Here is a 12,688-nt window from a genome sequence, read left to right as displayed (position 1 = left end):
AAAAAAGATCACAATCTAATGGAGACCTAGTGAAAATATGGAAAAGGAACCAGGATGGGCTTTGAGGAACACTGTGGGTAGAGAAAGATAAAATGACTGGGGAAACAAAAGTTCGAGTTTTTGAGCATATGGATTTATTAAGCAATGCATGCCAATTGCTCAACAAATTGGGACCAGTTATCTTCCTCAGCATTGGTACCAGACCCCAAATAAAGAGGGAAAGATTTTTATACATTAAAAAAATTAATCAAATAAGATCAATCAATTAAAAGGAAACAATCAGGCTACCACATTAGGCAAACTGATTTCTAATTGAGAGAAAGATTGGGGACTTTCCGAAGTGAGAGATGTAGAATGAACAGGCACAATTCCCTGAATTCAGAAAAAGAGTTAAGGGATACAATAAGTAAATGATCAACATAGAGCTAGTTTTCAGACAAGACATGATGCTTGAGACATTTAACAGTGAGAAAACTTCATCAATTTTTGGATTTGGTTAGGTTTTTGGTCAGCATAACCTAGGTTCTTAGTTAAGTGTATCTGCTAGAAATGATCTAGCTTCCCACCCACACAGGCTCAAATACAGGTTCAAATAATGCAACAAAATCTTCTTACAATTCTTATAATTGAATAGTTTTCTCATGGGACAGAAATTGGACAAGACCTTATAATTGGATTGAAAGAGAACTGAGCTAGCTTCAGAACTGAGTCACAGATGGAGTCAGTATGATCCCATTCCCATTCCCTTTTGCTGCTCCAATCCCCTAAATATCCAGAACCCCCAGAAGTGGTGGAAGATAGGTAATGATCCATTCAGGCAGATTGAGAAGGTATGGTCAGACTGATAAGAAGAGAACCAGGATAGAGCTGAGTCACAAAAAAGCTAAGGGAAAGGATTTTTTAAAAGGTATGAACAGGGATTTTGCTGCAGAGGTCAGGAACACTATGATTGAAAAAGGCCATTACAATTGGCAATTAAGAGATAATTGGTAAGAGATGAGAAAATAAACTGCTTCCTTCTCTTCTTTGGAAAAGATGGGGAGAGGAGCTATTGATGTGGAACATTTCATTTATTGTAACATTCAGTTGATGTGTTGGTTAATTCTGCCAAACTTTTTATTCTTTGTTACAAAGGATCATCATCATCATTATTATTATTTAGGTAGAGAAGGCAAGGAATATATTTAAAAATGATGGCAAAATTAAAATGAAATATAGCAAAAATGTTGAAAGGATAGTGACAACCTTGAAGAGAGCTATTTCATATAGGTAATGGGTTTGGAAACTAAGATTTCAAAGGGTTGAGAAATGAGAGAAGAGGAAATGGAAGCAACAAATGTGGATGGCTTTTTTGGGGGGTAGGGGTTGGATTTAGCTATGGAATTGAAGCAACATATAGGATGGTGGCTTGAAAGAATAAAGAGATATTGGCATCCAGGTGGAATAATAAATAAGAATACTAAACTTGGATTCAGGAACAATTGAGTTTTAATTCTGCCTCAGCCATTCTCCAATCCTGGGCAAGTCACTTTCGTTCTACCTCAATTTTCTTAGCTGTTAAATGGAGATAACAGTAACACCTATCTCCCGCTGTTGGGAGAATAAAATGGAGTAACATTAGGATTAATTCATTGAATGGCAAAGTGTATTGTTTTTGTTTTTATCTTATTATCCTCTGTCATGGTAGAATATAGGTATGGCAGAATAGTGCCACCTAGCGACAACACACTTTGCCACCAGAACCCCTCCAATACCTCAGGTCCACAATGGCTGTTGTACATCCCAGTACAATCCCGACTTTTTTCCACTGTTGCTGGACATGGAGGATCTTATCCTCTTATCCAACCCCACCTAAGTCCCCCTTAACCTTTTTTTTTTTTTTTTTCTGCTTTGGGAATATCATTTCTCCTCAAGCCTCCCTATGAGTTTGCGGAATTCAGAGCTTGTTTAGAAGTTGAATCTGTAAAACCAAAGACATGAACTGAGAACCAATACCAAACTCTCCAGGGAGATTCAACCACCCTCCCAAAACAAAGCATTTCCAGAGAGAGGAAGATTCTATTGCCACACTTACTCCTGCTTTCTGGGGAAGAACACATTGACTGTGTAGCCTAAACTATATGCTCAAATGCTTTGTTCTTTTTGTTTTATATATAGGTATGGTAATTATGAATTTACAGATATAAATACAGACACTGCAATAATTCTAAACAAAGATCAGTGATTTGGTACAATCAGAATCTGTAATAAAGACTGGGTGAGATAATTACTACTGCAGGAAGAAAAGTGCTATTCCCTTTTGCTGTCCAGCACATGATGCCCTGCTTAGTTAACTGTTAGCAGGAATACTCACTGGGGGAGGATAGGGAGGAAACTGGGGAAGATTTTTAACTATTCAATGTCAGTAGCTGTCATCTTCTACAATCCCTTCTCTAGATATTGCTATGTAATGGCATAATCTCATTTATTTCTCAGCTTTTTTGGATTTCTTATTTTTCTGGTCCTTTTGTTTATAATTCATACACTAAAAACTACCATCAAGATAGAAAGCTTAGTTCCTGGAAACTGTCGGCTGACCACAGCTCAGACATGTATCCTGACTAGGTCTGGTCTCACTAGTTTCTCTTACATGCATAATGATGGGTCAGTAAATTATTTGCATTTTCACAGACAATTACTGTACTATGATGACAACTTCCACCACCACCTTATTTTTGTAGTGCACTTTTGTAATTGTTATGAATTTCTTTTCATACCCATTGCCTGGGTTGATCTTAATCCTGTGAAAGAAGTAGGAGGTGAAAGTACTTTGTAACTAGTCCTGGATTTGGACTTCAGCAATATGATTCTGAATGCCAGTCCTATCATGTTATTTGTGGGTAATTCTTTGGGGCTATTTCCTCATTGGTAAAGTTTGGTTTCCAGTGCTTAGACATCACCTTGCTCTGTTCTTGCTCCAGGTTTACTGGTACACTAAGCAGATAGCTTCTATTAGGTATACCTGTCAGAAAGGTTTGAGGGGACTCCACAGGTAGACAAGCAGGGATTTAACAAGAGTTAAATGGTATTCTCTTTCCCTAAGTCAGATAGTTAGCAGGTACCAGGGACTTTGAGAGGGATTAATAGAAGTTGTGTAAAGCTTCTGCTGGCTGTTTGCTAGCTTCATACTAGAACTTTATGCCTCCCTTGGAAGGGGAGGGTTTCTAGTTACTATCCTGCTGGCCTCCAAAGGCTCACTCTTTAGAGATCAACAGATGCTAACAGAAAGCAGTTCATCACATCCACACAACACAGACATGATGATATCACTAGAAAACATCTATGGTTTTCGTTTGGCAGCAATAGATATGAATTGCATAGACCTCTTGTGTTCCTCTCCATATAGGTATTCTTCCACTAATTCTTTGGTAACCTTTCAGAGAGCATAATCTTGTATGTTTCGGGGATATCTTTATTTTTTAGTTACTATCTTTCTATTCTGTTAAAAAAAATGCTTTTTGTTCTGAGCTAGTATAGACTTTCTAGCTTAGTTAAAATTAAACATTGATAGATCTTGAGTTAGGTAGTTTTGGGTGGCTGACAATGTTCAGAGTGCCTTGAGTCTGGAAGTAGCTGTCTAGAGCAGGGCCATAGTCAGTTGTTTTTACTTATGTCTTGTTGCCAGAGTTAGGTAACTGTGGAGAGAGTGAGACTGATGACTTTGCACAGTCCTGCCTCCTTTAAATCCAATTCAATTGTAAGTCAAGACATCATCCTTCTGAAGCCATTGGTTCTCCTGGAAAATGAAGGAGGGAAACAAACAATGTGGAGTCTAAGGACGGGGATGGAGGATTAGATGTTGACATTTACAAGTTACCTCCTCAAAACATATCCTCTTTTTTGAGGATGTTATTTTTGTTACATGGAGGAAAACTGGAATTTATCTTTACAATCCCAACAGTATTTGGAAACCAGAGAAAGTTTCAATTTATTGAGAAAACCTAGGGGTGAGGCAAGAGAAATCAGATGCAGAATCCAAGTTGGAAGAGGTCTCATATATGACACAGTATAACCTCTATCTGAATAGTAATAGAACCTAATGATTCTGACTTCTGCTTGAAAATTTCCAGTGATGGGACCTCACTATATAGTGAAACAAACTATCACACTTTTGGAATTGTTAAGTAGTTTTTCTTTATATTAACTCGTGTCAGAGCTTCACTTGTTACATTATGGGCATGGGTATATTTTGGGCGTCTTTTACTTCCCTGGTCTGTCACTATCCAAAGGTAATCACTTACCTCTTACAAGCACACAGGCTCAAAAGGTTCAAAACATAATGATTTTATTTTAAAAATAGAAAAAATGAGATTTGCATCTGAGCCACTAGAAATAATACCCTCCAGTGACCCTTCCCTTCCCACAGAGACTTGCAGAGTCTCTTTTATATCCATTATTACTCTGCATAGGACTTCTATCAGTGCTACCTTTCATGGCTGCTTTGTCACAATGCTTATCTTCTGCAGCAATCCTGCAGACATCCAGGTGACACCTGTCACTATGGCCCATCAATGCCTCTGATGCTATATCTTCTACGGCTCCATAGTAGCTCTCCTCCCTCCTAGTTAGGAAGCTAAAGAAGGAAAAAGAATTCAGGAGAAAGACATGGTCAGTGATGTCAAAAGCTGCAAAGAAGCCGAGGAGGATAAAGACTTGGAAAATGGAATTGTATTGAGCAGGTGGAATCACTGCTGTGTGGTTGAAAGCAGTTTCAGTTCAGTGGTGGGGTCAGAAACCAGAATGCAAAGGTTAAAGAGCAGTGAGAAAGTAGAAGCCATGGAAGACTTTTATCTAGTTCAGCCTGCTGTGCCTCCAGATCACCATTCTACTGCCTACCTCTAGATACCCTTTACCTTCCATATCTGGAATATGGTCCCTTCACAGCTGTCCCAAGCCCAGGAACGTCCTGGACCCTTTCTTTTTTTCTCTACACTGTCCATCTTGATGATCCAGTTCAGTTCTGTAGGTTCAAGTACCACCTCTGCTCAGGTGATAATCAAATCTCTACATTGGCTCCCTTTAACTCGAGTTCCATGTTATCAATCGCCTGTTGGGTATCTCCTCCTGGATATCCTAAAGGAACCTTACATTTGATATGTCCCACCTGGCACTTCAACTCCTCTTCTGTCTGAAAGTTCTGTATAGCCATATCAGGCTCTCTCTGGCCTTCTTGGTGCTATGCTATTCTCTCAGTCTTCTTATTGCTGGAAAAGAACAAGTTAATCAACTGCTCTGTGGCTCTATCACCTTCTCTTTAACTTTCCGGATAAAAACTTCTTCCCTTGCTACCATTTACCCTTATGTATTGTTCTTCCTCTATTAGAATATAGGCTCCTAAAAGAATATTTTGGTTTTGTATTGATATCTTAAGCACATAGCAGTGTCTGGCACACAGTAAAGGTTTAATACATACAGTTTCATGCATTTATTCATATCCCAAAATGGAACTCAATCTTTGATATAAAAATTGTCCAATTCTACTGCCAATCATGCTTATCAACATGCAGAAATAATTTAGTAACTAGTTTATATTGTATGCTGTTTCGGCAATCTTACATAGGTTTAAATGGCAAGGCAGGAGGGATACAGAAGAATATTTGTAAAGGATGAAGGGTAGAAGATGGAAGGGAAAGAGCTACAGATAAAATAACAAACTAGTCAGCATAGTCCAGGGATCAATCTGGAATATACAGATTAATCATCAACACAGGAGCTATATCTGATTAGTTGAAATGCTCATCTTAAGTGAATAGAGATAGTAAAGCTGAACTAGAAATTCTCTTCTCACTAATCAATTAATTATTTGGAGCTAAATTTGATGTCAGCTAAGTTCTGCAAGCTCCAACTAGTTATGAGACTAGTTGTCTTAGTAATACAGAAAAATTATCACATCTTCTTCCTTAAGCCTGCTCCTTAAAATTTTACTGTTTCTGTTTAGATCATCTTCCCATTTATTAGGTTCAGAACCTTTGAGTTAGTCTTGATTCTTCCCTCTCTTACTTTACCTAAACATTAAAATATCCTTGAACAGTTTTATTTTTAAAAACATTTTCAACTATTAAGTATTTTTTCCCCTTCTCCTCTCCTTTTCCCTTCCCCATGGAAAAACAATATAACTTGATTACAAATAGATATTGGCAAGGCTTTAAATACATTCCTAAAAATACCAAATATTCATAAGTAGGCTGAACTAATTATAATAAAAATGACAATTCTACCTAAATTGGCTTACTTGTTCAGTGCCATATCAAACTGCCAAAAAATAAGAGCTAGAAAAAATAATAACAAAATTCATCTGGAAGAACAAAAGGGCAAGAATATCAAGGAAATTAATTTTAAAAAATACAAAGAATGGTGGTCTAGCAGTACTAGATCTAAAACTATATTACAAAGCAGCAATCATCAAAACCATTTGATATTGGCTAAGAAATAAAGTGGTGGATCAGTGGAAAAGGTTAGATACACATGACACAATAATCAATGTCTACAGTAATCTAGTATTTGATAAAACTCCAAAACTCCAGCTTCTGGAATAAGAACTTACTATTTCACAAAAATTGCTGAGAAAACTAGAAAATGATATGTCAGATACTTGGCATAGACCTACAACTCACATCCTATACCAAAATAAGGTAAAAATGGTACATGATTTGGGCTTAAAGGGTGACACCATAAGCAAATTAGGAGAGGAACAGATAGTCTACCTATCAGATCTTTGGAGAAAGGAAGACTTTATAACCAAAGAACTAGAGAACATTATGAAATATAAAATAGACTTTAATTACATCAAATTAGAAAGTTTCTGCACAAACAAAACCAACAAACAAAATTAAAAGGGAAGTACAAAGCTGGGAAAGAATTTTTTACAGCTAGTGTTTCTGATAAGGCCTCATTTCTAAAATATATAAAGAATTTATAAATTTATAAGGATACAATCATTCCCCCATTGATAAATGTTCAAAGGATATGAAGAAATTTTCAGATGATGAAATTAAATCCATTTATAATTATTAAAACTCTTAAGATTGTCATCTCACACCTCTCAGGTTTGCTAAGATGACAGGAAAAGATAATGATAAATGTTGGAGAGATAGGGAAAAGTGGGATGCTAATGCATTGTTGATGGGATTGTGAAATGATCCCATTGTATAGAGCAATTTGGTACTATTCTTCTTAAAGGGTATAAAACTGTGCATACCCTTTGATCCAGTAGTGCTACTCTGGATCTGTATCCCAAGGAAATCATAAAAGAGGAAAAAGGACCCACACATACAAAAATGTAGTAGCTCTTTTAGTGGTGGCAAAAAAATTGAAAAATGAGTAAAATGCCCATCAACTGGAGAATGACGGAATAAGTTATGGTATATGAAAGTAATGGAATATCATTGTTCTATTTAAAAAATGATGAAAAAGCTGTTTTTGGAAAGGTTTGCAAAAAGTTACATGAACTGATACTGAACAAAACAAGTAGAACCAGTAATACATTGTACACAGTAACAGCAAGACTGTTCAATGACCAACTATGAAAGACTTTATTCTTTTCTGTGGTTCAGTGATCCAAGATAATCCCAATAAACTTTGGATAGAAAATGCCATCTGTATCCAGAGAGAACTATAGAGACTGAATGTAAATCAACATATGCTATATTCACTTTTTTTGTGTGTGTTTTTCCTTTTCGTTCTGATTTTTCTCTCCCGATATGTTTCATAAAGTAATGTATATTTAAAAAATGTATAAACAGGAAAAAAAAAGAACACATGGCACCTTTAAAATTTTTTTAAAAATACATTTCTACATTAACTATGTCTATTTATTCTCATTTTGTATCCTGTGATAGGTCTCAGAAGATGAGTATCATGTTCCTTCATTGGTCAAAGTTCTAAAATCTTTCAAAGTTATTCATTTTTAGTGTTGTTATTATATGAACTGTTTTCCTGGTTCTGCTTAATATAAGTTCTCAGCTCTTCTAGATTTTTCTGAAACTTTCCCTTTTGTGTCTTAGATCTAATAATATTCTATTATATTCAAATGCCATAATTCTTTTAGTCATTCCCTAACTGATGGATGCCCTGCAAGTTTCTAGTCCCTTGTCACTACAAAAAGTTGCTAAAAACTGTATTCATATGGTTATTTCTGGAATGTACTTTATAAAGCAAAGCATTCAAGTGTCCATGATTTTTTGTTCTAATATGTATTTCATGCTCTAGATAACAGATTAAAGTGATTATATCCCATGCCCTTCCTACTTCTTAGAATTGAACTTGTCCTTGTAACAAAAAATTAAGTAAAAATAACTAGTAAAAAAATCTAATATACATAAAACACCTCTTAGCTGAAGAAAGGCATATTTCATTATGTTTATTATCAATATAGATTTTTTCCAAATACGCAGTATTCACCCTCTTTTTACTATTTTTCATTTAATTATCCATCATTATAACTGGTATATGGGTGCTTAGCCAATGCTTGTTTTAGCAATTTTATTGGCTGCTTAAGACTTAATATTCTTTTTTCATTTTCTTTTAAAGACCAAAATAACTTTGATTCAGGCCTCTGCATATAGGGGAAAACTTTTTAGTGATTCTCTTCTCATGGACAGATTTTTTACACTTACTCCAATCAGTTGAATTCAGGATCTTTATTCTTAGTTATTTTAAGGTTGTAAATATATGCATACAGCTTTAAAATAATTGGTCACACTGGGGAAATTTTAACTCAAAGAAAAATATGCTAAACATTATTCATTAAGATGAAGATCAGCTCAAACATGACAATTTACATTTGTATTTGGAGCTTTTGAGGGCATCATAATTTTGATTTCATTGGTGCAAAAAAAAAAAAAATTCTGAATAGACTTCCTCTGCGCTCTGTAATATGTCTCATAAGATTTGCTTAGGCTACTGAGAAATCAATTACTAGAACAGATTCGCTCTGCTATCATATGTCAGGGGTAGGATTTGAACCCTGACCTTCCTGATTTCAAATGACAACCATCCCACCATGTCTCTTAAGAGTTTTAAAGCTTACAGATGTCCCTACTTTTCATTAGCCACTTCACTTAACCTTGCTAATTTTGAACAATAAGCCATGTAACTGTCAGGCACTGGCATTACATTTATGAGAGGGAAGACATATATGTCTCCAATACTGGGTACAGAAGCAGCAGAGGATGAAACTTATAGTGAAAGTACCTTCAGGAAGATAGTGCAACCTAAGGGATGAGATGGCCTATGGTCAACCAGGCAGGTACTGCCACTTGTAAGAGAGAAAAATAAAGAGGAATGTGAGAAAAATTCTATACTACCTTGAAGGTCACTTCTCTAATTCTTCCCACTGTTCCTATTCCCATTTCCACACCTGGGGTGAATTTGATAGGCAGAGTATTACAGTGCACAGAGAGCCAGCTGCAAAACCTGGAAAAGTTGGGTTCAAGTTTTATTTCCAACCATCGCATATGGTCTTTGTGATACCAGACAAGTCACCACCCGACTCCTGAAGCTATGAGGTGTCACTGCTTCAGAAGAGGGAGTTCCTCACCAATAAACTCACAGATCTAATTCCTATCTCTTTTTTAATGAACTCTCCATCAAGGAACCTGGTAACGGACTCCAGAGGACATTTCTCTAGATACTCCCGGCTCTCATCTCCTCCTGCACACCTCTCCTCCCCACCAAAGAGAGGGCAATTCTGGCCAATTTTTAATTAAAACAGTTTATTTAAATTTTGTATAAAGGAACAATCCAAGCTTCTCCAGAGAACTGTGCCCAAGAGCAGGGGATGATGACGAGGTGTTGAAGATGAGAAGTAACAACTCCAGATTGGGAACTCAAGTGGTTGAACAAATAGAAAAGAATCATTTTTCTAATTCCGGGGTTAAGGGTCCATTGATACTCAGATATTTAGCCTAGTCCTTCCTGCAAACCTCGGATCCTTCTGGCCAGTTGAATATCTTTGGGATAGAGGGTTACTCTCCGGGCATGTATGGAGAGGAGGTAGGCATCTTCAAATAAATGAGTTATAAATGCTTCTGCTGCCTGGGTACAGGGAGAGAGATAGAAGAATTGAAGTTGTCTAGAAAAACTGGGGAAATTTTTCTTATCCTTTACTGTTCTTGGCGTATCAAACACAGAGGCAGCTGACCTTGTCAAAGTAGTCCCATTAGATTAGATAAAAAATTGAAAAAGAGTGGATGGGGTAAGTGCGATACAACTTCTTATTCCTGACCTCCACCTCGGGGAGGGACCCGATGCTACGCAAGAGATGGAACCTAACACGGAAGGCACTGTAGGCAGTGCAGGATCTAGCGCTTTGGGGCCCTCCAGCCCCGTGCTTCTCGGTGACAGTCCACCTTCCAGTGTGACAACCCCTCCCCCCCACCCCCTTGGAGTAGGACCTCCCCGCCCTCTCCTCACCTCCTGCAGCGCCAGTAAGGCCTGAGACTGCCAGTAGAAGTCCACTCCCCGAGTGTACCGGAGGCATATTTCTCTAACCTGTCGTGGGAGGGGGCAGAAAAACAAAGAGGAGAGATCACGGCTAGCACGCTGTCTTGCCCGTAGGGAACCTCCCCCCTCCCAGCCCCCTTTCTGGACTTCGCTCTCGGGACGGTTTCAGTACCATCAGGAGCGGCGGGAGGGTGTTTAGAGAATAGTCGAACAAAATAAACACGGGTGAGGCGGCTCTCTCCAGCAAAGGGTCAGCCACGTTAAATGCTAGTGGGAGTTAGAAGGGGAGGTGCCCGGGGGTGGGGTAGGGGGCGTGGCAGAGGGCGGCAGAGTCCAGGGCCGCTCACTCGAAGCCCTAGGTCAGGACGCTTCTCCCGGATGCTCACTAGTCGGCCAAAGGGAGCCTTCCTGATCAGCAGGCTTGTGCTTTTCTGGAGCTTTCGGATCTCCCTAAGAACTCGTTGGCTTTGTCCCCCGGGATAGCGGCGGCGGCGAGAAGTGCCTAAGACAGACAAGGGTCATTAGGGAACAGCAAATGGGGGAGGAAAGGGAGGGCGGGGAGGGCGGGGGGGGGGGCTGGAAAGTGGAGCTGGGGCAGGGCCACGCCCTCCGGTACCTGCCGGGACGGCGGTGGAGGTGGAGGCTCGGGGCTGCGACGAGGTCGAGAGGCGCTTCGTAGGGGTGGATTTGCGACGACCCGGTTTCATAGTCCTGGCAGGTGGGGGCAGAGTGTAGGCATCGAAGTTCCCGGGTGCTGGAAACCGAGAGCTCCCTCTGTCCTTCCGTCCTCCCCTCCCTCCTCCCGGCGCCTCGCGCTGGGGGGGCCGCTCTGACTGACTGACCTGCGATCTGGAAGGCACGGGGCAGTGCAGGGAAGGAGGGAAGAAGAGGTGAGGGAGCAAAGCCGGGGAAAGTTGGAGGGCAGGACTCAGTCCTCCGGACCCGGAGTCACCCGCTGCCCTTTAACCGCTGCTCTAGTGCTTAAAATTCAAACTTCGCGCAGCGGATACATCACTTCCGGCTTTTTCATTTACTAGTTTCAGAATTCAGTGTAAACGAGTTGGGGGCGGGAATTAGGGAGGAGCCTATGCCTGAAGACCAATAAATGTGACAGAAAAAGCAGGCAGGAGGCGGAGGACGAAGAGGGGCGGGGTTAGTCCTTGTTTGAAGGCTAAAATAGCCAATAGAGACTCAGAATCTAGGGCCGCCCATGAACTTCCGCGTCAGCCGACAAATTAGAGCCTGAGGCAGTAGACTAGTTTTTGTTGACAAGAGTTAGGGGGCTAGCTAGGCCGGAATGGGTACGCCCCCTGGCGGAGATCCGAGCTTTGGCTAGTCTGGCGTTCTAGGCCGGTTCTTCACCTCCGTGATGGGGTTCATCGCGGAGCTTCTCCGCTCCCAGTTCTCGTGTACCGTCTCCCAGCTCGTCGTCTCACTCCCACTGCTATGGCCTTCTGGCCTTTTTCCGCAGTGAGGGCCGCCTTTCCCTGGTTTTAGGGGGAGGGAGGGTGCTTGTAAAGTCTCCAGCTCCAGACCCTTTTTCCCTCCATAAAAATCACCAGACTTTGTATATAGCAAATAACAAAGCCCTGGAGGAGATGGCGGAAGGAGAAAGTGATTTCAAAACGCATATATGTACAGGTCAAGAGAAGAACACAAATGCAATTACAAAACATTTTTTAAAGAAAAGTAAACTTGTTTATTACAGAAAGACAATTAATTGCACGTACATTCATCGTCTGTGGTCTGACTGAGCCAACGTAATAAAAAGTGACAATATTGTTCTTTCCTGGATCTGCGCTCTCATTGGTTAAAAATAGTTCACATTTGAAGAAGCCATGTAGGTGAAAAAAAAAAAAAGTGGCAGTTTTATAATAGTTTAAGGTTCGCAAAGATCTTTACACATTATCTCATTTCATTGTTCCCATTTTACGGGCCGGGGGTGGGGCCGACTGAAGCGAACTAGTAGTCAAGTGATTTGTCCACAGTCTCAAAGCTAGGCCAGGCCCGGGGCTTTCTCCACTTACATCACTTAATCCACATACACGTCTTCAGTATTTTCAATTAGGAATGTGAAATTCGTCACTCCCCTCACGGCCCCAACATGCCTAACATCCGCCATCGGGAATGGGGAGCCACTGATGTAAGGAGAGCTGAACACACTGAGGGCTAAATCCCGGGGGCGAGGTGTCACGGACACGTTAAC

The 12,688-nt window shown here is 40.0% G+C and overlaps 1 protein-coding gene across 7 annotated transcripts; it reads right to left on the bottom strand.

Moving 5' to 3' along the window:
• Window positions 1–318: 318 nt before the first annotated feature.
• On the bottom strand, window positions 319–11,526 carry CENPA (centromere protein A). 7 transcript variants are annotated; one of them, XR_012487952.1, is made up of 6 exons: window positions 11,099–11,526; window positions 10,830–10,984; window positions 10,453–10,530; window positions 9,345–9,453; window positions 4,467–4,612; window positions 319–3,775 (listed from the first exon to the last, which is right to left on the bottom strand). XR_012487952.1 is itself a non-coding variant. In XM_074300120.1 (5 exons), the coding sequence occupies exons 2-5, from the start codon at window positions 11,187–11,189 to the stop codon at window positions 9,940–9,942; spliced, it is 459 nt and encodes a 152-aa protein (XP_074156221.1). In that variant the 5' UTR covers window positions 11,190–11,193; window positions 11,325–11,523; the 3' UTR covers window positions 9,736–9,939. The 7 variants fall into 7 exon arrangements, 5 of the variants coding, with proteins under 5 accessions (XP_074156223.1, XP_074156224.1, XP_074156221.1 ...); XR_012487951.1 differs by lacking the exon at window positions 319–3,775 and having other exon boundaries at window positions 4,308–4,612; XM_074300120.1 differs by lacking the exons at window positions 319–3,775; window positions 4,467–4,612; window positions 9,345–9,453 and adding an exon at window positions 9,736–10,074 and having other exon boundaries at window positions 11,099–11,193; window positions 11,325–11,523.
• Between the last annotated feature and the right edge of the window lie 1,162 nt (window positions 11,527–12,688).

This window comes from Sminthopsis crassicaudata, chromosome 3 (assembly GCF_048593235.1).
Source record: "Sminthopsis crassicaudata isolate SCR6 chromosome 3, ASM4859323v1, whole genome shotgun sequence".
NCBI lineage: Eukaryota > Metazoa > Chordata > Mammalia > Dasyuromorphia > Dasyuridae > Sminthopsis > Sminthopsis crassicaudata.
This window is presented reverse-complemented; position numbering and strand designations above follow the sequence as displayed.